The 27622-nt window shown below is 41.6% G+C and overlaps 1 protein-coding gene across 7 annotated transcripts in view; it reads left to right on the top strand.

Annotated features, from left to right (window-relative positions):
• kif21b (kinesin family member 21B) overlaps window positions 1–27622 on the top strand; it is a 65883-nt gene that overhangs the window by 2885 nt on the left and 35376 nt on the right. For 6 of the 7 annotated variants that reach the window (XM_067587789.1, XM_067587787.1, XM_067587791.1 and 3 more), the window contains exons 2-7: window positions 23066–23288; window positions 24159–24341; window positions 25327–25476; window positions 26797–26931; window positions 27040–27222; window positions 27479–27594. In XM_067587789.1, the coding sequence (XP_067443890.1) occupies window positions 23066–23288; window positions 24159–24341; window positions 25327–25476; window positions 26797–26931; window positions 27040–27222; window positions 27479–27594 (990 nt within the window). The remainder of the gene's footprint in view (window positions 1–23065; window positions 23289–24158; window positions 24342–25326; window positions 25477–26796; window positions 26932–27039; window positions 27223–27478; window positions 27595–27622) is intronic. The other variant, XM_067587786.1, reaches the window with a different exon arrangement.

Raw genomic sequence — 27622 nt, 5'->3', positions numbered from 1 at the left:
CCATGTCGTTGATCTTATGTTGAGTGCTGCATTTTCCCCCGGTTTGAAAGCTTTATGTCGGGGCAGGGTCTGAGCGTGCATGTGCTACTATAGATGTCAATATTTCAGCTTTTGTGTGTCTGCATGTACGTCAGGTGTAACTTCACACGAGAGTTATGAGCAGTGTGTAAATTTTCATTTGCATATTGATCTTTGTCCCTTGCTCTTTCCTCTCTCTCTCTCTCTCTCTCTCTCTCTCTCTCTTGCTGCAGCCCTGCCGCTTACTCATTTCAGACAGGCGAGCGACTCTTGTCTTCCAACAAAGTGCTAAGTCAGCCTCCATAGCTGTGTATAAATAGACACAAAGACAAATCTGTTTAGTGCTGTTGTGGTCTTTGACCTTGTGACTGCCGGTAGATGTTCTCACCTTAGCAGTCCTTTCCTCAAGGCTCTCCTCTCTTTCTAATTTGAGCTCTGTTGCCAAAACAAATGACCCGAGGAATCAGCAAGGAGTCCTGTGTGTTTCATGCATTTGTGGTTCGAAATGATGACAGTGAGGAGATTGAATTTTTAAAAAAAAAACTGCAAATAGAGCACAAAATATTCAGTGTTCTCTTAGAGCCCACAGGGGGGATGACCGGGGTATTTTAGACAGTTATGACGCAGAGCATTTTGGCTTAAGGGCTCAGCTGAGGAAAAAGATTTGCTTTTGTCTGTTTGGTACTCTGCTAACATGTTGATCGACCGATTCAAATTGCTATTATATCATATCTATACTTGATTTGTTCCCTTATGAAATGTTGGTTCGATCAAACACTGTCCTGCATAGTTTTTCATAACTCCATAAATGTGCTGCAGACTTTTGCCACCCCCATTACCAAAACACAGGCTTCAAAACAAAACAGGAGTAGCGGAATACAACTGCGGAAGGGGCGCCTCACAGCTGATACACAAAGGCTTTAAATGGGACTTTAAAAAGGTGGTGTTTTGTTGTTGGACGTATGTCCTGTGTAGGCTACCAGTCTCGTCTGTTTCCTGTGTATGTTAATAGTTTTGCCACACAGGCTCTGTCTGGGTTACACACCTCCCCAGGGGGTTGCCTTTTAAAATGGCTGGACTCTAGTGGGAAATTGTGTTTTTTGTGTGTGAGACTAGTTGATCTGCCGACAGAATGTGCTGTACTGGTCACAGGGTAGTGCTGCAATGTAATCTCCTCATGAGAGCATTCTTACACTTGGTCTCAACATTCACCCCTCCGAGTCCGACCAGCTCGCTGCAGATTCACAGTCACAGGTCAGAAAAAGTGAAAGCAGTTTTGCTTTGTTTATGGGAGTCGCCAGCTTGCAGCCTAAGTTCTTTCTAATCAGTGATTTGGCCTTAACCGAGGGAAGAGGAGCAGGAAATGTAACAGAGTACATGCCCATGTTGGCCGTCCGCAGCTGTGCATCACTTCCTCTTCATGCCGCCCTGATGGTCACATGGTTTCTTTTTTGTTGTTGCCCTTCAAATGCATTAGACCTAACAGTTATATGTAAATGTCTTTTGTGGCAAGAGTTGCTGTCTGTCTAGCACTGCTTGTGTGCATGTACATGTTTGTGCATGTGTCACTGCATTTTAGAGGACAGAAACCTCTGAAATGAGACCTGAAAGTTGGTGGTAACATCCTGGATACACTGCAGATGTTTGCTTAAAGAAAGTGATTCTGGGTGTTTTGTACATCACCTGGTTTATAACAGTTGGTCTGTTGCATAATCAGGCTCCATAGGCTCAGAGGCTTTGCAAGCAGATTGTGGCCAACGGACCGGGCCTGCAGGACAAATAAGTCAGTGAGGTTGCCATTGCTACACTCCTGGTTTCCAAACAATAACACGACTCCTCTTAATGACACACTTGATGACAGGCATTAATAATAGAGGCATCTGATTATGTTTCTGAGATGGGAGCAGTGCTTGTGTGCCGAGTGTTTAGGTCCTGACACAACAAACATATGTATTTAGTCTTATAGATTAGAAATATCTGGGGTGTGGCATGTTAAAATGAGTTGTGTAACTGTTTTGTTGATGAACTTCTCTCTGCGAAGTGCATCAGCACTCCCAAATGGTGTGCTGCTGTTGCAGAATGACTTCCTGCAAAGGCTGCCGCTGGACTATCCGCACTTCCTGTACACTTCCTGCTTCATGAGCTGCCGAGGAGGCTGCTGACATGTTCAGTTACAACTGAATGCTCAGTGAAAGTCTGGAAATGAAAGATAATAGATCAGTAGACCACGTTTTAATAAACCTTCCAGGAATTAGTGTATGTATCCTGAGTGAGAACAACAGCTGTAAAACATGTTCTGCTCTTCCGAAGACAACTGTCTGCAATGACTAAAAGGACTATTGTTTCCGTTATTTACAAAAAATGGAAAATACAAATTGACGGTGATGATGTGTCAATCTCAAACTTCCCTCTAAATGTTCAACTCATCCTTTTATTTTCTCTTGCTCAAACCTGTCTTCACTGTAGAGCAAAAATAAAGCCTGAAACTGTGACCAAAACCTGGAATGTGACCAACTTTCTCTCTCCCCCTACTCCTCTCACCTCCCACACACACACACACACACACACACACACACACACACACACACACACAAACACACACACACGCACACAGATCTGTATTTATTTGAATTCAGTCAGGAATGAAAGGCGCTTCAGTCTGAACATTTTCTTTTTTCTGTTATCAGGGTCTCATCATATGTCAGCTGGGGCCTTCTAAACAGTCCCAACTATAATCCGTCATACTGTCTGAACACAAGAAAAGCTTTTTAGGAACTGTGTGGTTAGTACAAGTGATGAATTAGCATTACGTTAAATACATTTCTTTTCAAACCCTCTGTGGTCTTCATAATTCAATAAACACTACAACCAGTTTGTGTGTGTGTGTGTGTGTTGATATTGTTGTGGTCACTAGAAATCAAGGGATCTGTGTGTGCGTGTGTGTGTGTGTGTGTGTGTGTGTGTGTGGGAGGGGGTGAGGCGTAGAAGAGGCCCTTTAAACAGAGCACCTCTCGGGTGAGCGTAGACAGAGGACACAGTGTGAATGAGTCTGATGTCACTGCAGGTCTTTGTGCTCTGTGCTGAGTTTGCACACACACAGATATAAAGACACACTGAGCAAGGGAAGAGAATTGGAGGGTAAATGTGGATGAAGACCATGCACGCCATATTTTTAGAGAGTACGGTAGAGAGGAACAGTGTGGCTGCAAAAAAAAAAATTCTGGTCTCCATCTTCTGAAAAGAGAAACGCCTTCTCTGCGATTTTAAAACAACAAAAACGAAGAAAAAAGACAAGAGGAGGGTGGAAGACAGAGGGGTGAAGCAGAGGGGGGGCAGAGGAGGAAAAAGGAGCAAGTGTCTCTTCTGTTGTCAAAAGGGCTACTGTAGCGTGCAAATATGAGCTTGTAGCCAAACATGCAATGTGTGTGTGTGTGTGTGCGCGTCTGGCCATCGTGTGTATGAATAATTTGGGCACAGCTGCACGTGTTTGCCATATTCCCGCTGAGGGAGGAGGAGGCAGAGAGATGGAGGCCCTCAGGTGTTGTGTCTAGACATTAAATAGTTTATTCACTTCTCTGTTTTAATGTTTAAAATTCTCTTTAACACTCTAATATTATCATCTTCTGCTTTTTTTAATGGTGAACTAGAAATACAACCTCACTTGCCAGTGTTCCCCTGTGGTATGAGTGTAAAGTTCATGAATTCTGCTTCTTCCTCTTCTGTTTTATTAATCACGTGATGTTTTTTGTGCTTCTTTTTAAAAACATGCACGCATCTTTCCTCAGCCTCTGAAGCATTGCACACTGAGCAGGTCAGCAGTTCTGCGGAGGAGCTTTACTGTGCTCTTTCTTTCTCTGTGTCCGTCTGAAATTGATTTAGTCACGTTGGCAATGTTTTTCATTTCAGTGAATTTTTATTTTTTGCCTCTTGTGCCATTCCTGAACAGACAAATTGGATTCAGCTCTTTGCGGAAGTGTAAATATTATAGACCAGACAAAAGATGTGTCATCTATAGTATCTCTGAATTTGTGCCAGATTGTGTACTATGTGTTGATGTGCATGCTTCAGTGGAGCTGCTGTCAGTGTCTGCTGCGCAGATATAAAGGGGTGGGGTGTGTTTGTGTGTGTGTGTGTGTGTGTGTGTGTGTGTGTGTGTGTTTGACCAGCTGGTCCATAATCACCTTCAGTGTTAAGTAGCTTAATCACTGCAGGAGTTTGTGTCTGAGTTTGTTTTGTGTTGTTGTGCATGAATGGAGAGAGACGACAGCAGGGCGAGACTTTGAAAATGTTGAATTCAGCACTAATTAACTAACTGATGAACTGAAATATACAAGCGATGGTATTGGGCATTATACAGGATGTTTTATACATTTTGTCATACAGGGCTGTTGGCGTTAGCTAGCGAGTTTGGCAAGTAGGTTTGATAACTTTTTGAAAAATATCAAACGGATATAAAAAATCTTAAGATTTTCTTGTTTTAGAGTGATAAAAGAAAGTCTGATGTTGGACACTAGCAAGACTGTTGACCAACCGGCTAAGCTGCATATTTGGCTAACCCACGCACTACGTGGCAAAGACGCTAATAAAACATAGCATTTGCTAATTAACATCACACACTATTAAGAGAAGAAGTGTATTCAATAGGCATAAAAGCACAGTTACTGTAGTAAGTCCAAAATTCACTTTCCTTTTAGCTCTGTTTTTGCTCTCCACTAACTTCTAAGGGAAATATCTATTTCTTTAGCTGCTAAATGCTATGTTCACTAGCGAGTCGCTAACTTTGTCTATCTGCTGTTTGGTGCTTGGCAGGTCGTGTGAAAGGAGTTTATGAGAGACGAGGAACTTGGTGAACACACAGCCTCATGTATTCTTGGGAGACAAGCTTGCGGTAAAACATAGCCCAACACTCTCTCTGGGAGGAAAGGCCAAATTAGCCAAATTTAGCTGTGGCTCATTATCTTGTCTGGCCCACTGTTCACTTCATGAGACTAATAATCGTCATTCCAAGGTCATGTATGTATCACTTAACCCCCTGGACAGGCATTTAAGGAGAATACACGTGTACCTGACAGAAAAGCTAGGACTTTAGCCCCTGGCTAAGTTCATATACCTACAGACAGACAGACATGGCGCTTGGCTACATTAGCACTCACTCATGCTAAATGTTGTCTGACAGACTAGGAGGCTGGGCTGGTGGTAATGCTAACCAGCCCTCCAGGGAGGCAGACAGACAAGCAGAGTCATGGCAGCAGTCTGCAGCTCTGCAGCGTATGTGTGAAAGAAAAAGGTGAACACAGCTGAATATTTGGCAACTGTGTGTGTATGTGTCTCTTTGTTTGACTTTGCAATCTTTATATTCTTGAAATATTTCCAACACGAACATACAAATATTCTGTGATTTTTAGTGTTTTGTCTGGTTTTGCATGTGTTGAGGTTGGTGTTGGTTCTAGGCCTCCTTATCTAAACTATCAGAGGCCAGCGGTGCAGTGCAAAACATCACACATAATATCACATGTTAAAAACATTTCACATGTGTTAAATGGGCATATTTAGAAATGTGATCTATCACATGCAAAACAGCATTGAAAATGTGAGAAAAACATGACACAGGCACAAAAAATGAATTTCATGTGTTTTTTTTGTAAGAATACTAAAAAGTATCAGTACTATGAAAGAAAAATGATAGGCATAACCACATTTTGGCTCTTTGTGTGTGTTCAAGACCTTTTTCTTTGTTGCAATTCTGCTTTTAATCTTTGAGCTTATTCTTTTGATGAAATCCATCATTCACTGACAATCAGGGTCAGTTGAGTGAGGCTCTAATACTGGTTAGATTATTGTATTTGCATGGCAGCCCATGAACTAAAACTAAACACAGTCATGGTGCTAAGAAGCACTTTGAATAAAAGCATCCAGCATCCATCAAGACAACAAATGTTATCTTAACGGCCAGTGCTTCCTCTTTCAGACCCTTGAAGTTAATTGGAATCAAGCAGAAATTGGCTAGCACCTCGCTGACCTTGACAAGGCCGTCTGTCATGAAAATGTAGGAAAGGAAGCTAATTTAATTCTTTCTTTCTTGTGCCTCCACCTCCCCCCCATGGAGCAGCAGACAGAACAGATGAGGGGTGGGTGGGGGGTTGGGGAGGGGAAATGAGAAGGAAATGGGGTGGGGATTGACCCAGAATCAGCTCCGATGATGCGGACTGATGTGCCCTTGTAACAATGAGAGATGATCATCTGAAATTGAGTGATAGTTACTAGCCTTTGACAGTGGTGAGAAGTTAATGGCACATTTTTTGCATTGCTTGATGATCAATGAGCTGAAATGAGAATAGATTATATAATTCATTTTTTGTTTTACAGTTACTAATATTATTAATATTAGTTTTATTTAAGTATTCTGGTAAATTGGAGATCCTTTTTACTCCAAAGACCTTTAAGTATCAGGAGTGTTATGTTGTATGAGGCACACTCAGACATGAGATGATGATTTTAGATGCAATCTAAATCTAGCTTTCCACATAACCATGTCCCACTTTACCTGGTCTTATCAGCATAAAAAAGGGATATTTGAAGCCCTTGACTGTCTCACAGATCTCACCCCGAACTCTTTGCTTGTCTCTCATTTTATCTTTGATGTGTTGGGTTTGTTGTCATGGGACATGGGAATGTCTATTCATTCTTTCAATTACAAGGACAATAGACAAAAAGAGAGCAATGGGGTCACAGTGGTGTATTGAGACAGGTTTTAAACTTCGCTCAGTCTGTGTCTTTCGAAAATAAATTCCCGATGGAGACGGTGAGCGATTGTAGCTCAGTTAGTTGATGTTTCTTGAAAAGTCGACCTAGCCCTTTTCCCGACAATGTAGGACATTTCTGCCCTTGAAGTCTGGCTCGGTTAAGAAAATGCCCATGTTAACATCGATGAACCAGTTCGCTCATTTGTGCTCCAGCGTGTGACACTGCATGCTAACACAACCAGTCAAACCAATGAGCACAGAGTATGTGAGCCCTGCTATCCCTTATCGCCAGTTACCAATCGCCAACAGTGCCCGAGGCTACGGGGCCGCCAGTGTGTGGGGTTAGTTCGATAGATAAGGTTAATACGAAGGCTATGAACTGTGGCTCGCGTGTACTGTATGTCTATGTGTGGTGGTGGATGAACTGCTAGTGAACCATCAGATGAATGTGTAAAAAATGGTTTCCACTTTAATCTGGACAGCAGAGGTTGTCATCTGTTTATGAAGTGGGTATTTGTACGTGTATGCATGTTTTATCATTTGTTTGATGGACTTGAACATAGCTGATCAAATAGACATTAATATTTGTATGATATGGAATGTAGCTTCAAATAATGGTTATTTTTTCAATGAATTGATGGATCATTTAATCAATAAAATGTCAGATAATGAAAAGAAAATTACCAAACATAAATACCCAAAGCCGAAGGTCATAATTTCAAATAGCTTGTTTCAATTCAACGATATAAAATGCTGAAAAACAACAAATTGAGAAGCTGTGATGTTTGATATTTTTTCTTGATAAATAAAAGATTAAATATGAATTAAATATGAAATACTATTAAATATCTCAGTTTTGGCTTTACACTTCAAACAAACTGAAGGTGTGGAGTTTGACAAGGGTGTCATGCTGTGCAGTTGCATTATAGGTAATGTAGGATCCAGTGTTTTTGGATTAAAAGGGAAGATGATAGAAACAGAAAATAATAGTTGTATGCAGCTGCAACTGCATACCAACTCCCACCTGATGTAGTGTTTTTACCTACAGTTTGTGGTCATTACAGTGGCCTTGAGGAGGCATTGAATCGCAGCAGGCATGTCACTCTGGGACAATCAGCTCGTGTATGTCAGCATGACTAGACAGACACCAAATGAGAGTGACAGAAGGTTGCTACTCCGAGTCGGCCTACCGCCACCTGGGCGAGCCAGCTGTCCACGCCCAGCGCCTGCCTCTTGTGACCACTGTCCCGCTTCCTCTAAACACGCTTATGAATGCGCGCTTAAAATTCGTCTTCCTTGCTTTCCCATCTACTTATTGGCCCCCATTCACCGCACGCATCACTGCCTCAGTTTGTCCAAATGGTCCTCATTAGTGCTTTCTCTTCCGGTGCTCCCGGCCAGCCATTTATTTTCGTCCGTGTCACCCCTCCTCCTGACTGTACCTTCCTCTTTATCCCGGCATCCTGTGGGTCTAAATCAGAGACCCAGGTCAAGGCTTCCTAAATGGTTTTTCTCACCCTTCATTCACTCTTATTTGATGCCAGCTTATTTCATTCGTAGCTAACATAACCTCATCTTGCCAGGGACAAGGCACAGCAAGGTGCCCATTGGTTATTCCTGTCCTGTTTCTGGAGCAGCAGACAAACTTGTTTTAATGTGTGTGTGTGTGTGTGTGTGTGTGTGTGTATATTTGGCTACCAGCCTGTTACCCTGCTGTGATGTCGTGCCCATGTGGAGGATTGGAGACTGAAGCGAGAGACAGATTTTGTGACGCGTGGCCTGCTTCCACAACCCATTATTATGTTCATATACTGTACATGCACAGATACTTAACTGATTATGATAAGAGTGCAGCACAGACATTAAAGGGAAGGCGTCTTGAACGGACCGTGATGGATCAAGCAGGAGATGGACGGAGAGACAGAGAGATGAGATCGGAGGGAGAGAGGCAGTTGATGGGTTTATGTGAGGAATCGCTGCAGACAGCTGATCCGGTAAATCAATGGGAGTACTGATTAAATGGGCAGCAGGATATAGAAATGCCTACTGTAGCTCCATAATCAAAACTGGTGCTTTTCAGCTGTGCTGTGCTTGTGTTTTCAGAGAAGAGGTCGGCAGTACAGTAACTCTTTGATGAATAGTCTTTAATTAATGAAAGGAAGATGTAAGATTCATCAGTCCTGAATTCATTCATGTTGAGGCGAGGAAAATCCTAATTTATAAAAACAACATTGACTAATTAGGATGTGACCTTCACAGACTCGAAAAGACAGATCTCTATGTTAGGCCGGCACATTTTTTTTTAAAGCTCTATTTCCCCAGGAAATTTCCCTTATTCGACTTGTGTGAATTGTAATGCCATGATCAAAGGGGACCATTTTTTACATCCCCACACAGGCAGAAAGATTAAAGTCAGGGGTAGAATCACATGTAGGACCACACATGTAGTCTACCTATTGAAATATCCTCATGGGTTTTGCTATGTGAGCGAGACAAAAAGGGAATTTAGAATTAGGAGGATCTCTGAGCATAAGAGTAGCATCAGAAATAAGGATGAGAGGTCTCCTGTAGCCAGATGCTTTCATTCTGCTGGCCGTGGAGTTTGTAGGCTGCAGTTCATGAGTATTGAGGCTGTTAGGCCACTGTTGAGGGGAGGAGATAGGGAGAGGAAATTTCTCCGAAGAGAGGCAGCTATTGGATACTTACGGACTGAGTATACTAGGGGCTTAAATGATCATTTGTTTTTTGTCTTGCTTTTTATGAATACAGATGGGTATTTTTCATGTATATGTATTTATATTTTCTATGGAGGTTCTTGATATGATGAGTTTATGTACATACATGCATTTTCTTATTGCTAGTGTGTAAATCAGTTGGTTACTTATCTGGTTATCAATAAGAGAATGTGACACATTTCTTCTTATGACATAATTTTTCTTACTAGTATTTGTCTTTTTATGATATTTTGATGACTTGTATCAGCTAGTTGTTAATCTCCAGCAGGCCCCTGGCTGCTGTCTAATAGGGGTCACACCCACAAATGTCTCAGAAATGCTGAGGAAAGCCCAGGGCTGAAACGCGTCCGTTTCCTTCTGCTGCTGTACATTATTAAAAGTGTTACATATTTCTTTGTGAGTGCTGACGACTTCATTTGCTAATTAGGATGTGAGACACTACTTATGATAAATATTCATGTTTGTGATTAAATTTATTCAGAGACCTATTTTAAAATGTTGGGAAAGTACACACTATAAATACATATATTATACAATATTAACAATGTTATACTTAAAATGAGATGCCGGAATAGTTGACTCTTTGAATCTTTTAAAAACTTTTCTGAGATACTGTATATACTAGAGGAAATGTCATTGACATATTTTCAAGCTGTATTATTTTTTTACCTCTTAAATTAGGCAGATAAATAATTTGTGGCATATAAGTATATAAAGCAATTTAGCAAAGGAAATTAACAGTTTTTAAAGGAAATTTCCACACATGGTCATTATTAACCTCAATAGCATATTTAAAAAAAAGTACAGTACAAATTAGACTGAATATCAACCTTTCATGAGTCCTACAAGTCAACTAATCCTTCGAACAACCCACCGACCAATTAACCCTGCAACAAATGTGCTTTTTTCTTATGTTATTAATTTTGGTAAATGTTTTTTTTGTCCAGTTTTGACCTTAGCAGCTAGTGGTCTGCCACCCCTCCACCCATACTGCTGCACCTCGGGGGCCTCTCTCATTTCATCCCACAGTCACTGATATGCCCAGTGCTCCTAACCCAAAATAGGCCAAAGCCAATTTCCTGAGTTCTCAGGGCTTTTCATGTCAAACATGCGACAATCTTCATGAATTGCCATATTATCCTCCCCTCTCCTGTTCTTGTTCTCATTTTCCCCTTTTCTCTCGCTCCCTCTGTCTTTCTATCCATTTCACTATTTTAAGAGAGTTTAACAAGAAAGAAAGAGGCAGATACAGTGAGAGTGCAGCAGAGAGATAAATGGTTCAAAGAGCGTCAATCAGCTCCACCTCGACAGCTTTTCAGAAGGTTTGTATCAGGTGTACAGTGTGACAAAGGCTGCTATCACATGTCGCCAGGACACGTCCAAAGACATTCAAACACTTACACGTATCACAAAGTTTTCAGGAATTAGTGAGAATAAAACAATATTGTTGAATGAACTAAAAGGAGACCATTCATTTTAGTGCTGACTTCTACTTCATGTGTCAATAAAACTCACTGCTTGTCTTACTGTACTTTAACATAAGATGCTGCTTAAGCAAATTATAAAGTCGCCTAAGGAGCATCTAATAAAGGCAACATGTCCTAAAAGGATCTTAAAATTGCTTATTTTTATTGTCTTTTTCTTTCTTACTCTGCCTCTTGTTAATTTCCATTCATTTGGTGTCATCTCCAGTAATCAGTGTCAAGAAAGGACAAAGGAAAAAAGTTGTAGTGCTTTATTTTTAAGATATCATTTTTCCTCACAGTTGTAAACTTCTTTCTGAGTATCTCCATGGAGTTATCTCGTCTCGGTTGCTATGGGAACATGACCTGGATGTGCTCACACTGACAGTGATAAGAGCGCAGCTGGATTTGTCAAAGGGAAGTCAAAGAGAGAAAACACACACACACACACACACACACACACACACTCACTAGACACTGAGTTCATTTTGACCTCTCTCTTCTTGATGGAAGTGGAAATGAAGGGTTGATCGTCTGGGATTTTTAATGTGTGACAAATGCTTTCAAGGGCATGTCCACCCACACATACAGTTTTTATGAATGCTGACTTTTTGCTATTTTTTCTGTTTCTCTCTGTCTAAAAGGAAAAGTAAGAAAAAGATATATCATCGTACCTGAAAATGCTTGGCATAGACATGTCTGTGGTGCAGACAGAATCACACGCACATGGCTGTGGCAGTTGGGTTAATCCTAATCTGAACTCTCACAATGACAAAGCAGTAATCGGAGGTGTGGTACAAGCCAACAGAACAGAACCAGATGGAGACACTGTGCTCCTGTTTATGTAATCTCTGTTTGGCTGAATGCACAAAGTTAATCCCTCTCAGAAAGAGAAAGAGAACGAGAGTTCTGCTCAGCAAATAAAGAAAAGAGCTTATGACTGAGTTATTATCGAGACAAAATGAAACGTTCTTCAAAGTTCATTTGATTTCAAGGACAACTGTCCCAGTGAAGCTGCTCAGTCACTACTTCCACCTTGTTAACACAGTTGTCATTGTGTCATCTTACGTAGTGTGTTTGGTTAGACAGAAGTAAAATAAGAGGAAGATATTATGACAACCGTTGACCCGCTCACATTGAATGTGATCTAGTTGTGTGTAATATGATTTTGTGAGTTAGTTACTTCAACATTGTGTCTTGGTGTGTTCTGCCCTCCCAGTGAAGCTGTCACAGAGGTAGTTTATAACTGTCTGAGGCCATCAGTGGAGTTAGTAGTGTCATGAATTGCATAGTGCATAGTGAGTTTGGACAAACAGGGAAACGAAGATATAAAAAGCACAGTCATATTTTCTCATGTTACGCATTCCTCTGAACATTTCTCTCTTCAATCAGTTTCCTTTATTGTCCTTGTGAAAATATTTAAACTACGGTAATTTTCCAGAGTCAAAAGTGCAGAGAAGCTTATTTTCATTTACAACTATGCAAACAGTGTCTAACTATAAAGGAAGGAGTCTCTGTCTGTATGTGTGTCTGTCTGTTCCTCGCTTTTCTCAACCACCGCTCATCCAATTGACTTCACACTTGGCGGATGTGTCGCTTGGGACCCAAGGAAGTGCAGTGTCGAGTGTGAAGTTGTTTGGATGAGAAATGTTAAAGATATCATTAAAAGAAAACATTTAGCGGATCTTGACCTCTCCAATACGGCAATATGAATCTGTTCAACTTATAAACCATAAAAAATGTGCATACAGCAAGTGTGCTCCAAGAATCGATTTTCTCGACAGCTATTCTTCTGATCGACTTCACATTTGGCGGGTGTAGTGCTTAGGACTCAAGAAAGTGCAGTGTCGAGTGTTGTTTGGATGAGTGATTCTCGAGAAAGCTGCAAGCAGCAATACCGGAGGCCAAGCAGTCGGCCCGTTCTGAACAGGCACATTTTGAGCGAGCAGTGCACTAGTAAACTTATAAATATGCACAGCTCTGGCTTTGGCAGCAGTTCAAGAGGCAATTTCATATTCATGTTCATTTTAAGATCAATTCGAGTGACTTGTTTGATAAACGGTAGTCACTGCTGTAAGTGTTGTGCATTATTTCATGGCAAAGTGCTGTTAGGTTTTATGAGAAATTGCGACTGTGGTGTGTGTGTGTGTGTGTGTGTTTGTGTGGCGGCAACACCCCAGTAACTGGTGCAGTGTGGTGGGTCTTAAGCAGTTTGGAAAACCATTGGGATACCACCGACAGGCACTGGCAGGCTTGGAATTAGAGGGCACAACCTTTTAGCCTAGTCAACATCTTTAGAGGAATAATTACAGATGGTTGTAATATCATGTGACCCACAAGGCAGCGCATCACAACACGCGCTTTTGTGGAAATGTGAAAGTGTTTAAATACATCCTCCTGTCTGTCAGCCTTCCTGCCATTGTATTCAGTATTGAGGAGAGAGTGGCCGTTGCATGAGCACCTCGTCTAATCCAACAGTCACTATACAAAGGAAATGAGGTGTGTGAGAAAGGCTGAGAGTAGGAGAGAAGTGAAGATCTGATGTCAGGCTTTACACTCGTCTCTCTGCTGAGTGGTTATTAATGAGTGGGATTACAACGGGGGAATATTAAGTCTCACCACCTCCCGCTTTGTCAGCCCATGTGAAGAAGAGAAGTGAAAGCAGGGTTTAGTTTGCAGATGCAGATGCAGTTCATCTACGCATGAATCCAGAAAAATAAGGTTTTGATCCACATATGGTCGTGCCAAAGCACCTTATTTCAACCAAGAAATCTGTTTTGTGTTCATGCAAACATTTTGCAAGAATTTGCAGTTTATGTTGAGATGAAACAGACCAGATTCTATATAGATGAGAGTATATTAGATTCAGCTTCATAGTCATTGCAGGCAGTAAGTTCCAGTACAACGAAATGGAGTTTAACATCTAACCAGGACATTAGCACGGGCCTATAGATAAACTTAGATAAATAAGGATAGATTAAACAGTATATACAGTAGAAATAGTCAGATATATTATGTGGTGTATGGTGTGCAAATTACCAGTGCAAAACTAGATATTTAGTACCGGTTCTGAGGTAGAACAAACATAAACATGAAAGTGCTGTGGTGTCCAACATGAGAGACTTATAAGAGATACAGATAATACCTATAGATAGTATATATGCATGAGCTTACAATATTTAAACTATCATTCATTGAATTTTTGGCCTCTTGGGGGCAGCATAGTAAGCTGAACCTACACAGCATTGACACATTTTCACCTTAAAAAGTTGATATGATGAACGTGTTAGCAAACAGTTGTGCTTATTTACACATGCAGGACACACAGCAACATTGGCATTAATTTGGAGTTGTGTTTCTGGCAAATGTAAGTCTAATATCTGCTCTGCATTTAGCTCTATTTTGGTCTCCACCAACTCCTGAGGGAAATGTCTGGCTCTTTAGCTGCTAAATGCTCCACTGTGTTCACTTGTCGTGTCTGCTGCTTGGTGCTGAACAGGTGGTGTTTGGGTGGGTCTATCAAAGCTTTTTTGCTTAAAATAGATGCCTGCAGCATCTGGAAACTACGCTAATGAGAGCGAGGAGAGTAAACCAAAACAATGAGCTGCAATGTGGGTTTAGTCACAATGTGTGACCACTGTTACATTACATGTAGTCATTTGATCTATTGTTAATGTAATAAATAGTTTTGTGCAGCTTTAATGCTCAGAAAACCACATTCATGCTGTCATCTTTGCTGCATTAGCATTTTTTGAAACACAGCTTGTCATCAAGCTGTGCTCAAAGAACATATTAATGAACTAGGTCCTTAAAAGCAACACTGTCATTCTTCCATAGAAATAAGGCATGTGTTACCCAGAACTGCAAAAGCAAATTGTTAAGTCAACCTTTTTATCCGTTATGGACTATGGTGATGTAATTTATATGCTCTCTCCTGCCTCTCCTCTTAAACCTCCCGATACAGTCCATCATTCTGCCTTAAGCTTCATAACTGGGGAAGGCTTTAGAGCACATTATTGTGCTGGAAAGTTGGGTGGCAGTCGTTGGCAGTGAGAAGAGAACAGCACTGCATTCTGTTTATTTACAAAGCACTTTTTGGAAATCTTCCTGGGTACCTTACATGTCTTTTTAACCATAGAACAGTGTCACACTGCATAGGTCCCAAGACTATTTGGTCCTTGAAAATCATCATGTTAGCAGAAGCCTGTAAAATAAGACAAGCTAATCCCTTTTAATCAATTTAAGTCTCTTCTGACTGACATAGAGCAGTGTGAATGCACGTGTCTTTGAATTGATGTTGTCCCTTATGTTGATGTCTTTGGCCTGTATAATCTGTTGATACTGTGATTTTTGTATGCTTTTATTGTTTTTATATGTACTTTTGTTGTTTCTATTGTTCTTACATATGATTTGTTGCTGATGCATAATGAAACTTTCATGTGCTTTTTTTTATGAACTGTGCTCGGGGCGTCCTTGTAAAAGAGAGCTTGCTCTCAATGGCCCTCCCTGTTTAAACAGAGGTTGAGAAAAATAACTCTTTTGTATGCAGATACACTCATATAAACACAGAGTTCTGCTTGATTGCATTCATCTGCTTCACACATCCATATGTATGTGACCTTCAGGACAATGTGTATGTATGAACCCCAGTGTATGTCTGTCTTTGTTTGGAGAAACAGATCTGAATGATTGAATATGGGGGGGGGGGGGGGTGAAACTAAAAAGATGAGGTTCTTGTGTTCATCATTTCAGACCGTCTGAGCTGATCACAGGTCAGTTTATTGTTGAATGGGAGAATCTTTGGAGGACATGAGCAGTGACCTGAGATCAGCACCCTCCCTGCTTTGTAAAACCTTATTCTCAAACCACAAAATCAATCTTAATCTACTGCCCCCCACTGTGTAGACTTCACTGTGTGTACATGGATTTTCTACTGTTGTTGTAAAACCATGAGAGCTTTACAGACCTAAACACTGATCAGTGTCTTTACAGTACATTAGGTCACCTGTAGAGCTTTTATTCTCTACCTGTCAGCGCAACCTTTCCTGGGTGGCAGACTGACAATTGAGCTTTCTGTCAACAGTTATTGGATCTACTGTGTGATGGGAGGAGGAGGGGGGGGTAACTGTGTGTTTGCATTTACAACAGTTGTTAGGGAACAGACACAATGCTTTTCAGTGTCTCTCTCACCAAATGATGGATATGTGTTTTTTTCCATTATGATTGTGAAATTTAATCTATAGAAAGAAAGAGAGAGGAAGTGAGGCAGCGAGGAAAAGTCCACACTAGCGATTAGCCTCTGCCGTTATCAGGCGAAAAAAGGAAATGGAACAGGCCCCTCCAATGCTTCTGCCATTCAAGCTTTTGTCCTGACTCTCTGTTTTCACTGGCAACAAACTGAGGGAGGGCCGCAAAAAAGGCCGAGGTGTGACGATGAGGACAGGAGCACAGAAACAAAAGAGAGAGCCGAATGACGTTTTCCTGTGCAGCGATGATAAAGCTAAAAAGATAACAAATAACAGGGAGAAAAGGAGAAGTAAATGAGATTTAATGAGAGTAGATGCTGTCCTATGATAAACGGACAGAGTGTTAAAGGAAACATGGAAGCTGCGGCTGGCTTCCTCCACTGGTTCTGTGCCAGAAGAGAGACAACAGAGCTCTGAAACACTCGCAGCTCAAGTGAATACGATTAACTCCGTCTCTTTATGTGTGTGCGAATGTGTCTACTATGTCTTTACTGAAGTGTTTACATTAGGGAAATGAGCTCTTTGGCTATCACCGGTGTGTTCTTTGAAGGTTGAGTGAGCATGAACGCATACACACATACACATACACATACACATACACACACAAACAGGCTTTGCTGGCACTCGCTGTCATTGGCAGCGATCACAGCGAGCTGATTTTATTGGTACTCTGGGCTCGTTGGCGAGAGACTTGGCATTCGGTCCAGACTATTCTCTGGATTGTGATTGGACAGCGGGTCAACAGTTGAGTTTCAGGTGAGGATTACTGTATAATCGGGCCTTATTGGATATAAGCATTTTGTAATTTGCACACCACTCCAATACCATTATGTTTTACTGGTGTAAATACTAGCATATGGGCACACAGATACTGCCACTGCACATTACGAGTCCCTTAGCAGTTTGTGCGGTTCCCAAGGAAACTGAACCCCCTTGAAGTGTGCCAGCTGAAGGAAAAAACACTGGAAACTAGACTAAGACTCTCTCTATCTGTTAGCATGCATAGTGAGTGCATAGTAAAAATATCGTGGTACCAACGAAACTGTTTCCTTAACATTAGAAAAGGCTCTTTTTTACAGCATGGCAAAAGCATGACTTTTTTAAAAATGTTTTTCAGCAACATAATATGGACATTTCTACATGTTCATCAATGTAACAATTAGTTTCCTCTGCCAGTACAACACTTAGTTGCTAATATTTGCTAATTATCTCTATACAGAAAGTTAAGCTGAGGCAGTTGTCGAGACATTTCACTCAAAACTCAAATGTATCAGCCTCCTGGTGGTGCTAGAGAAAAAGTCACCTTCGGGATTCAACCACGAATGCCAAAATTTCATAATCCATCCAGTAGTTGTAGTGTGTGTGTGTGTGTGCGTGTGTGTGTGTGTGTGTGTGTGTGTGTGTGTGTGTGTGTGTGTAAATAAATAAAATACAGTCCAAAATTTGCAGTGTGTCTTGAGTTAGATCAGGAAATTGCAGATTGAAATGTGACCTATATTCGATGCCAACATTCAGTACTATTTTTGATACTGAGTGCTAAAGACACATTTTTAGCACAGAGGTTGATATCCAGCTCTTCACTCCTGCAGCGCATTGATCACATTTTGCTGACCCTTCGCTGCTCTTTTCTTCCAGCCCCTATATTTCTCCCATAAGCTACCGCTATCTTTACCTCTACACATTAACTTCTACATCTGGATACAACATGGCACTCCAGTTGCACACCAGTGTCTCTCCCCTGCTCGGTGAGACCAATCTGCTACTGATCTATCACTGTTCAGTTATGTGATGTGAGCTGGATGTGCGAATGATGGAGCCCCCCCTGGCAGTTACTGGCAGTTGTACGATACCCTGCTAACTGCTTCCACATGCCCAAGGTCTGAAGATGAAGCCAGAACATGTGGGGCATACACACAGTATGCCAGCATGCTTTTTTTTTTCCATGCTGGATGGTAAATCAAACTTGAAATCTGTAGAGCTGATTCGTATTTTGTTTTTTCACACCTTGAAAACCTACATGTTACACGCTGGTGTGTCAAATTTCACTTCACCCTTTCGACTCTCTGATGTAAATCTGCTCGTCTGTGTGCTCGTTGATCATTTTTAAGGCAGTTTAAGCAGAAATTTAACGAGCGATGCTGTAAACACCGGAAAGGTCTTGAGGACTGTTTGTATTCTGAGAGGTCTGCTGCCTCCCTCATGTCACAGATTACTTCACTCTCAAGTCACGCATCAATGACTTTTGCCGCTATCAGAGTTTAATATGGCAATTAGTGTGTGTGCGTGTGTTGTTTGTTTGCCTTTTTGTTTTTTATGAGTCTGGTCCTAATTAGCAATATTGGGCTTGATAATTATTCTAATAAATGAATTCTCTTGAGCTTATGTATAATGAGTTTCTGACTTTGTGCATGTGTGTGTGTGTGTGTGTGTGTGTCTAACAGAACTGGATTTAGGGCTTATGAAAAAAGATTAGGGTAAGGAGTATCATGTTTGTACCTGTATATTCATCTGGGTATAAAGAATGCCAGTAAAACAAAAAATAAAGGCGAGGAATACAGGTAGGAGTGTGTATGTGTGTGTATGTTGGTTCTTTGAGGGACTTTGTTTAGGCCCCAGGGAGTTTAAACCATTTTCCCATTAGTGTGCGTAGATGAGGAGAGATAGACGCTTTAATTTGCCACATCAGGGATCCACAATCTGCTTCTCATGTGTTTTTCTCTGTGCCTGTGTCTCATACAGACATTTAATCATGATGTTAGGGGCTATTTTTAGCTGCTAAATGTCCTTAAGTGAGTGTGTGGTCTGAGTCTGGGTCTGGGTCTGTGTGTGTGTGTGTGTGTGTGTGTGTGTGTGTGTCTGTGTGTGTGTGTGTGACATCTTTGCTGTTTCGATCAATGTTATGGATCCCGTCTTTGTTGGCGCAGCTGGCTTAAATGTTCACCCAGCTGAGCCACAGTGAGTGTGAGTGTTTGTGTGTGAATTGATTATTTATAGCTGTTCCGTTTCTTCTTCTCTCCGTGGATCACTGACAGACTGTCATTGTTGTTTTCGTGTCTTTTTGTATGCATGCGAGGCTTGTGTGTGTCAGACGTGTTTGTCTGTTCTCATTTGATGCAGAGCTTGTCAAGCCTTTCCTGAATTCAGCCATATTTTTTATTTCGTCTTTGTGATGATGGAGGGAAAGACACAGAGAGAGGGCGCTCAGAGGAAGCACGTAGAGCTTTAAATGTGGAGTGTTTGATTGTGTAATATTTAGGACTATATTTATTTAATCTTGCTATTATTTTTTTTCATCAATTGATTTATTGTTGTAGAAACTGCTAGAAAATAGTGAAAATTCCCATCAGAATCTCCCAAAACCCAAGGTGACACCTTCAAACAACAGTCCAAACCCTCCCAAAAACCCCTCAATTTACAATGATGTAAACACTGAGCAAATCCTTACATTTGAGACATTCAGCTAATTGTTTCAGCACTGGTAATGTTTATTTATAAAGGCCTTCTTAGTGGACTGCACACAATTAATAATACAATTTCTGAATATACAAAGAAAGACAGAATAAGGACATTACACATTATTAATAACCAAAAATAACTGCAGCCTTCTGGACACACCCAGGCTTGATTGTGTTCCTCTACAGGCCTTTTTCACAGAAGACATGTTTGACATGTCGCAGCAGGGAAACCACAGGTGTAAAGTTATCAGTAACACCTGTGCTTCTCCTACTATGACAACTCGAAACATGTGCTGTGGCACAATAAAAACCAAAAACCTGAGGTAAACCATCGGGGCCTACGTATAAATCATGAACTGGCAATGTCTGGAGTGTCTGTACTGTCAGATTGGAGAGCAGGAGACAAATCCTGACAGGCTCAGCAGAGACGTTGGTGCCCAGTAAGTCAGTCAGTGGTCAGCGTGATGTGGGGTAGTGACAGAAATGCACTTACTGCCAAGACAAAGTCATAGAGGATTGCAGGGTGTTGTCTTGATGTTTTCTTTCTTTCTTTCTTTCTTTCTTTCTTTCTTTCTTTCTTTCTTTCTTTCTTTCTTTCTTTCTTTCTTTCTTTCTTTCATGCCTGACCTATAAATATTGTACACAAAAGACCTATAGTATTGAGTGTAAACAGAGAGAAAAGGAGAGAAGAATGACCCTTTTACAATACAGGTGCAGCTCTCTCTCTCGCTCTCTCTCTCTAACACACACACACACACACACACACACACACACACACACACACACACACACACACTTTTAAGTCCATTGTGCAGAGCCAGTGCACTCCCCTTCTGCCATATCCACTTTCTGTTAATAATTGGCTTAAACAGCTCTCATATGGGATTCGTGGGTTTAGATACATTAACCTCAGTGTCAAGGTCACCTCCAGTGATAAAAGGGACTCATCTGTCTGCAAGCTGCTTTTTAAAGTCACCCCTTCTATCCTGAGGTGGTCCGGGGTAGCGTGCTGCTGCTGCTGCTGCTGCTGCTGCTGCTGCTGAATCGGACTATTCTAATGTCCTTAATTCCTTCCTGGAAGACCCCCTCAATGACGCCTCAAGGCCTGAAAGAGAGCCAGAAAACGCTGTTGTCAGCTCTATGTGTGTGTGTTTCTGTAGCACGAAAAAGCGATTACTGAGAGTGTTAGTGGTGGGTGTGGTTCTTCATGCATCTTTGAGAGGAACCATGTGTGAACCGAAGATAGTACAGTAGGTTGTTTTTAAACTCTCTGTGTACAATATTTGTTCCTAGAATTGCTCTGTGTGTCTCTGCGACAAGCGCGCTATCCCTACAGCAGCTGTATGCGGTTGGGGATTTCTCTTGTTTTTTTATGATTGTATCCAGCATGTGTGTGTCTTTGTTGTAGCATCCCATAGGGAGTGCGCTCTCAGTGTGCGGGGGAGTTGATTTGCATCCCCTGAAGATTGAACCGGGGGGTTTTAGCATGTGGAGAGGTGGACCCGGCTCTCCGATACTGCTGGCTCATGGCTTTTTCCGCAGCTTAAAGTGATTACCTCCCCGCTGTGTCCACATTGTACCTCTGAAAGCCCAGGGCTGTATGACAGATCTTCTGTTTTATGGACATTGCAGTATGTGAGAGCAACATTAGACCTCTAGTTTACTCTACAGTGATTCTCAGACCTGATAGACAAGTAGCAGCACTGCAGCACAAGCATGTAAAAAGTGTCACTTCTGCAACGACTAGGCCTATATCGCCACTAATCAGCCGTCTTGCCTGCGAGGCTTTCTGGCGTTCTGCTTGCAAACAAGTTAAAATGATCCTAAATTTAAATACACGGCCCTCATTCTGTCAGTGAGTTCAAAGATGTTCCGGTGCAATGCCTGTTTTTCTTTTGGACTCAACAAATCAGGGATTATTTTACATTTGGGATGTCAGGTAAAAGCAATTAACTGCGATGAACTACCTGTCAGGACGGGAAACCCAGCAGAGCTGTGAGTCCTGAGCTGCAGGATTAACAGTTGCCGCAATAATGACTGATGAGGATCTGCTTGTCGCACAAAGCGTGCCTTATCGTGATCAGTGGCCCCACTTGCACCGGTTTTTTCACAGGGTTCTCCATTTTATGCCTCATTACCCATTTCTTACACATTCTCTGACTTTATAAATGGACAGCACAAACAAATGCGCTGTTGTTTAATATATATGTTTTGTCCTCAGGGTTGTTCCTCTGTCACAGATTTTTGTTCACTTCCACACTGTCCAGTCTGTTTCACTTTCCTCTGCCAGACAGTCAAAGGGAAGGTTCTCTTTAATGCCCCTATTGGACTGATGTAGTGACTCGGGATAAAGCTCTTTTGCAGTAACAGTTGAGAGATGACAGGAAACAAGGGGAGATAGAGAGATGGGGAACATCATGCCACAAACAATTGCTACCCATCATTGCGATTATGGTGCATGTATCTTAACCAGTCCAGTGTGCTACTGGGGCGTGCCCAGAGCTGTTTTCAACACGTTTCTGACAATAGATTCGGAATAGAAGGGTAAACATGGGTTATTTTAATAAATATAAGATTATTATACCATAACATTTGTAGATATTAGCGGTGAGTTGTAGCTATATCAACCATATATTCAGCTTTTCTCAGTTACACTTGAGCAATTCATACTTTTTTAAATTGTTTTTGTGCCAACTTTTTATAAGGTGACCAAATAAGAAGAGAGATCCTTTCAATTTGCACCACTTTGCCTTTATCATCTGGTTAAATCTCAGCGCAAACACCTGGCTGTGGCTAATTCTTTGGATTAGTTGTGATTTTTACAGACCCAGACTTTTGTGATGACCAGTTCTTTAACAAATACTCAATCGAAAACTTATAAATGTTTAACATTCACTTCATGTAGGCTTGAAAGGCAGTTCAGAAAAGTTTGTAGTTTGCTGCTTTGCAGAGGACAGCAGCTGTAGTAAGCTTGGATTCACAACAATGACAACGGATTCTAATGGTAACCCAGTGTTGTGGTGAAATTAAAAGTTTTCAAAATATCCTTAATGTCATTATCCTGTGTAAAAGGTACTAGAGACATGGAATGGAAATGGAATATTAATGTACAGTCTTGGTGTAGATATGGATGTCTTTCCATTAACCCTTCAATAATGTACTCTCACATTCTCACTGTTTCTTGTTTAGACTTGAAATGATAATGAATTCAAGGTGGCCATATGTATTGTGTGGATCAGATTTACTTGATCTACATGGTGCATTAAATAATTCAGACACAATCACAACCAGTAGCCTGTCTTCAGAGTTGTGCTACAACACCCATTTTACATTTTTGATGTACGTCAATATTATCATTTTACCCATTCAGTGACCATCTCGTTCCTTTTCCTCCTCTCCTCTTAGGATCCGTCCTCAGATGGCAAAGGAGAAGATAGAGGGCTGCCATGTGTGCACCCTGGTCACACCTGGAGAACCTCAAGTCCTCCTGGGGAAAGACAAGGCCTTCACCTATGACTTTGTGTACGATATAGACTCAGAGCAGCAACACATCTACCAGACCTGCGTGCACAAGCTCATCGAGGGCTGCTTCGAGGGCTACAACGCCACCGTGTTTGCTTATGGTCAGGTAAGTTAACGAGACTTGGATTAGAGTTGTTTTTATGATAAATTAATTAGTTGTTATAATAATAATTATTATTATAATAAAAACATTCTAAAAAAATATAATGTTATATAATATATAGTCAGTTAATGTTGCAGATCAATGTAGCGTTCATGTGGTGTCAGAATAATCGGAAAAATGATTTCTGGCTGGGAAAATTCAACACCCCCAACTTGGAAAGTCAGTGAAAATTTTGGTATACAACTTGCCAAAAGTTGACGTCATTTACGCAGAAACATGGCAGACAAAAGTAAATGTTTAGTTGATGAAGAAACTTTTTACTAATTCATGTATTGCAGATCAATTTTTTGCTCACATGTATTTTGTAATATGGTATTAAGTTGTAACTGTTAGTTGCTGTCCACATAGAGTGACCTAGATTAGTTAGAAAAGTTATTTATTAGCATTAACCCTGATAACAAGCCAGGTAAAGCAATATTTTAGTGGTTTTAGGTCATGTACATGTGCAGAAACAAATGTGAGACAAAATAAAACACACTTCACACAAAACACTCCTCTTTGTAGTGTCCATGTTGTTTCCACATTACGACTTAAAAGCTCATGAACGACTTCCCAACTCAGGAAATAGGACCATCTGAGGAGCACGTGAATGCAGCATTATCTTTCACATAAAGTATAACACAGATCTATCGGGGGAATGCCCACACAAAATTGCTTACAGGAGCATGTTGTTTGATTTAGTTGAATATAATGACCTGAAAAGAAAAACAGCAAAGCAAAGATACACATACACATCAGCACACAGGAGTTTAATCAACTGCCAACACATGCGTATAAAAACAGGTTACAGGTTGTGGATGAAATGTGTTTCAGACGGGCTCGGGGAAGACTTACACCATGGGGACGGGTTTCGACGTGAATCTGAGCCAGCAGGAGCAGGGCATCATCCCGCGGGCTGTTCACCAGCTGTTTGAAGGAATCCAGAGCAGGAGGCTGCGCGCCCAGGAGACCGGTACCCAGCCACCTGATTTTAAAGTCAGCGCCCAGTTCCTAGAGGTGGGCGACACACAACACATGTAGCTGCGAATGGATGTGCGGCACATGTACAAGCATGCTCCAACGCATTCTCACACAAGCACTATTGATATTCTTGCTTGCAAATGAGCGTGTGTGTGTGTGTGTGTGTGTGTGTGTGTGTGTGTGTGTGTGTGTGTGTGTGTGTGTGTGTGTGTGTGTGGGATGGAGCTGGGATGGATATTGGTCCATATTAACTCTAACCAGATGGGACAAAATAGGGAGACAAGAGGATCAACCCCCCTCTTTTACAAACAGGAAGTGACAGCCTGATGACAGATGGGCAGGAATGTCTGCTGTGCTTTGTTGGTCCTGATTAATGTTGGCCATTACCTCTGACATTATTCCTCATGACTGTAGGGCAGAAGATGGATACGAGCGAGGGATGAGAGAGAGGGAGGGATGCTTGCGTAGGAGCAATGAGATAATATGACGAGGGATTATTTCCTCCAGAGGTTTCTGACAGGCAAATGTTTGGGTTATCTTTACAATGGTTGTGTGGGTGTATGATTTGATTACTTTTTTAAATGCATTTTTAAACATGATTTTAATATAAAAGTATAGTCATAGATCTCTTTTTCCGTTTCTGTACTGCTCTCTGTTGTGAGTGTGTTTTTTTTGTAGGTTCTCAGGTCAGAAGGTTATCTCTGTTGATGATAAACAGATGGCTGTGTGTGTGCGTGTGTTTTTGGCAGTAGATGGAAACAGCTGAGCTTTCAGCTGACCTCTGTGGCCCCCTGCCCTCATTGGTTTCGGAGAGTTCACTGTTTTGACCTCACAGGCTGGAGGGCTGTGTGTACATAGGAAACAGTGCTGTGAGGAAAGAGGAGAACATGAAAATCTGCTCTAAAGTTGCAATACATTCAGGAAAAAGCTGTTTATTATAACATTAAATTGTTAATATACTCAAGTATATAATGATTGTTAACATGCATGCATATGTGTGTGTGGCTCTTGTTTATTGTAGCTGTACAACGAAGAGATCCTGGACTTGTTCGATGGAAGCAGAGATCCGGAGAGTCGGAACAGGAAGTCCAACATTAAGATCCATGAGGACGCCAGTGGCAGCATCTACACTACTGGAGTCACTTCCAGACTGGTACACTCAGAGGAGGAGGTGGGTGCATCTGTGTGTTATCTGCTGTTATGTTTGTGTGTATCACTCTCACACCAGTCTCGCTCAACATGTAGCATCTAAATACACAATATGTTTTATATTACTGAGATTTCTGCTCATGTGTCCTGGTCTTAAATGGTCATAGAAAATCACAAGGGCACTCACAGAAACTTTTGTTTTGTTTTCATTAAAACTGTGTCTTCTAATAAACTCATTATCATCAAGTGTACCTAAAAGATCTCTCCTATCCTGGACTGTATCTGTTTGAATTTCCTGGCAGCTCCTAACAGTTTAGGACAACAGGAGGACCAGAAATGCGTCAGAATTTTTTTGCCAATTACTGTAGAACTGATTTCCTACTGAGAGAAACATGCTGCATTTGGATCCTGCTTGATTTTTCCGTAAACACAGAGTGGTCATGTAAGATTGAGTGTTAATGTGTGACAAAGGGATTGTTGTAAAGATGATTACTGGGCTAGACAGAGCAGGAGAGCTGCCTGAGATCTCCAGCAACCCAGAGAGTCTGGCAGGACCCATCTGGTGGTCAGTCGTCAAAAAACCATTAGATCGAGGATGATAGCAGAGATTTGGCTGAGTTGGATGAGGATGTGAAGGAGAAAACGGAACAGCGTCAGTCTGTAGTATATGATTCAACCTGTCCGAGCTTTCTTGAGAAGCTGGTTTGTACATAGCCAGATATCAGCTGTGAGTAATGCTTATCAAGATCAGCAATGACAGTCTGAAGGAAGGAAGACGCAAAGGGGGTCAAGAGGGCAGGAGGAATATCTGCCTGAGATGTTTTTCAAGGCTCCATCTCTGGAGAGAAGACTGAGAGATGACAAGAGGTTAACAGAAAAGGCAGGTGGTGATTTAGGAGAAGGGCTAAATGCTGGCTGGGAAAAGACACTTATGGTATAATGTAGTTTCTTCACAGAGTATTAAAAAAACAATGTGAGCGCATTGCAAAATGGAAGCAGAAAGGGAGTAAAAGAGAGGCTAGAATTGGGAGAGGTCATCTGACAAACCAGGTTTGTCTCTTAGCTGCATTGTGCATTAAATTCCCAACACTTCAAACAGCTGAGAGACAAGTAGAGAAAGATGGGTGCTTCTATTGCAGAGAAGAGAAAAATGTCTAAACAGGGGGAGAGAGGAGATAAAAGAGTTTGAGTTAAGTAGGTTGAGAGGAAAAAGGAGTAGAGGAATAATCAGTAGAGAGGGCAGTTCAAAAGGATTTAGATTTTTTTCTTTTTTGATAATAGCGATTCTTTTCCTCATTTCAAGTTGTAACCAAATGTCCTTCATATTGCGTGTGTGCTGCAGCTGCTGCAGTGTCTGAAGCTCGGCGCTCTGTCCCGCACCACGGCCAGCACCCAGATGAATGCCCAAAGCTCCCGCTCGCACGCCATCTTCACCATCCACCTCTGCCAGATGAGAGTCTGCCAACAGCCGCAAATGGTGAGGGGTTGAAAAAGTGGAGATGGGTGAAAAATAAAATATAATGCATGATGGGTAGGTCCAGTGTGAGGTGAGTCTTATTACAAGTTCATCTTTATCCCCTTTTAGCAGAATGGAGGAGGGGAGAACGGGGAAGTGAACGGTGTAGACTCCAGCTCCATCGCCCAGCCGGAGTACGAGGCGCTGATGGCCAAGTTCCACTTTGTGGACCTGGCCGGCTCTGAGAGGCTGAAACGCACAGGAGCTACAGGAGAGAGGGCCCGTGAGGGGATCTCCATTAACTGTGGGCTGGTGAGACAGACAATAGACAATGTGTTTGTGTGTGTGTCCACATACATTTAAGGTGGTTTGACTGGAAGGAAATGACAGAGCATGTACATGAGCTTTTCCATTGTGTGCCTGTGGTCAAGTGTATTTGAATACTGTGTTTGCATATCGCTCTTCTGCTTTTTTTTAATGTCAGCATGCTAATGATGTTAGAAAACTAGTTCACCATCAATGTCTTGATAAAAGTGTTTGTGTGTGTGTGTGTGTGTGTGTGTGGTAGCTGGCCCTGGGAAATGTGATCAGTGCTTTAGGGGACCAGACCAAGAAGGGAGGACACATCCCCTACAGAGACTCTAAACTCACCCGACTGCTACAGGACTCATTGGGAGGCAACAGGTAAAAAGACACACACACACACAACTTT

The sequence above is a fragment of the Thunnus thynnus genome, chromosome 4, assembly GCF_963924715.1.
Source record: "Thunnus thynnus chromosome 4, fThuThy2.1, whole genome shotgun sequence".
NCBI lineage: Eukaryota > Metazoa > Chordata > Actinopteri > Scombriformes > Scombridae > Thunnus > Thunnus thynnus.
Note: the sequence above shows the minus strand (reverse complement) of the source record. Positions and strands in the feature narration are given on the sequence as shown.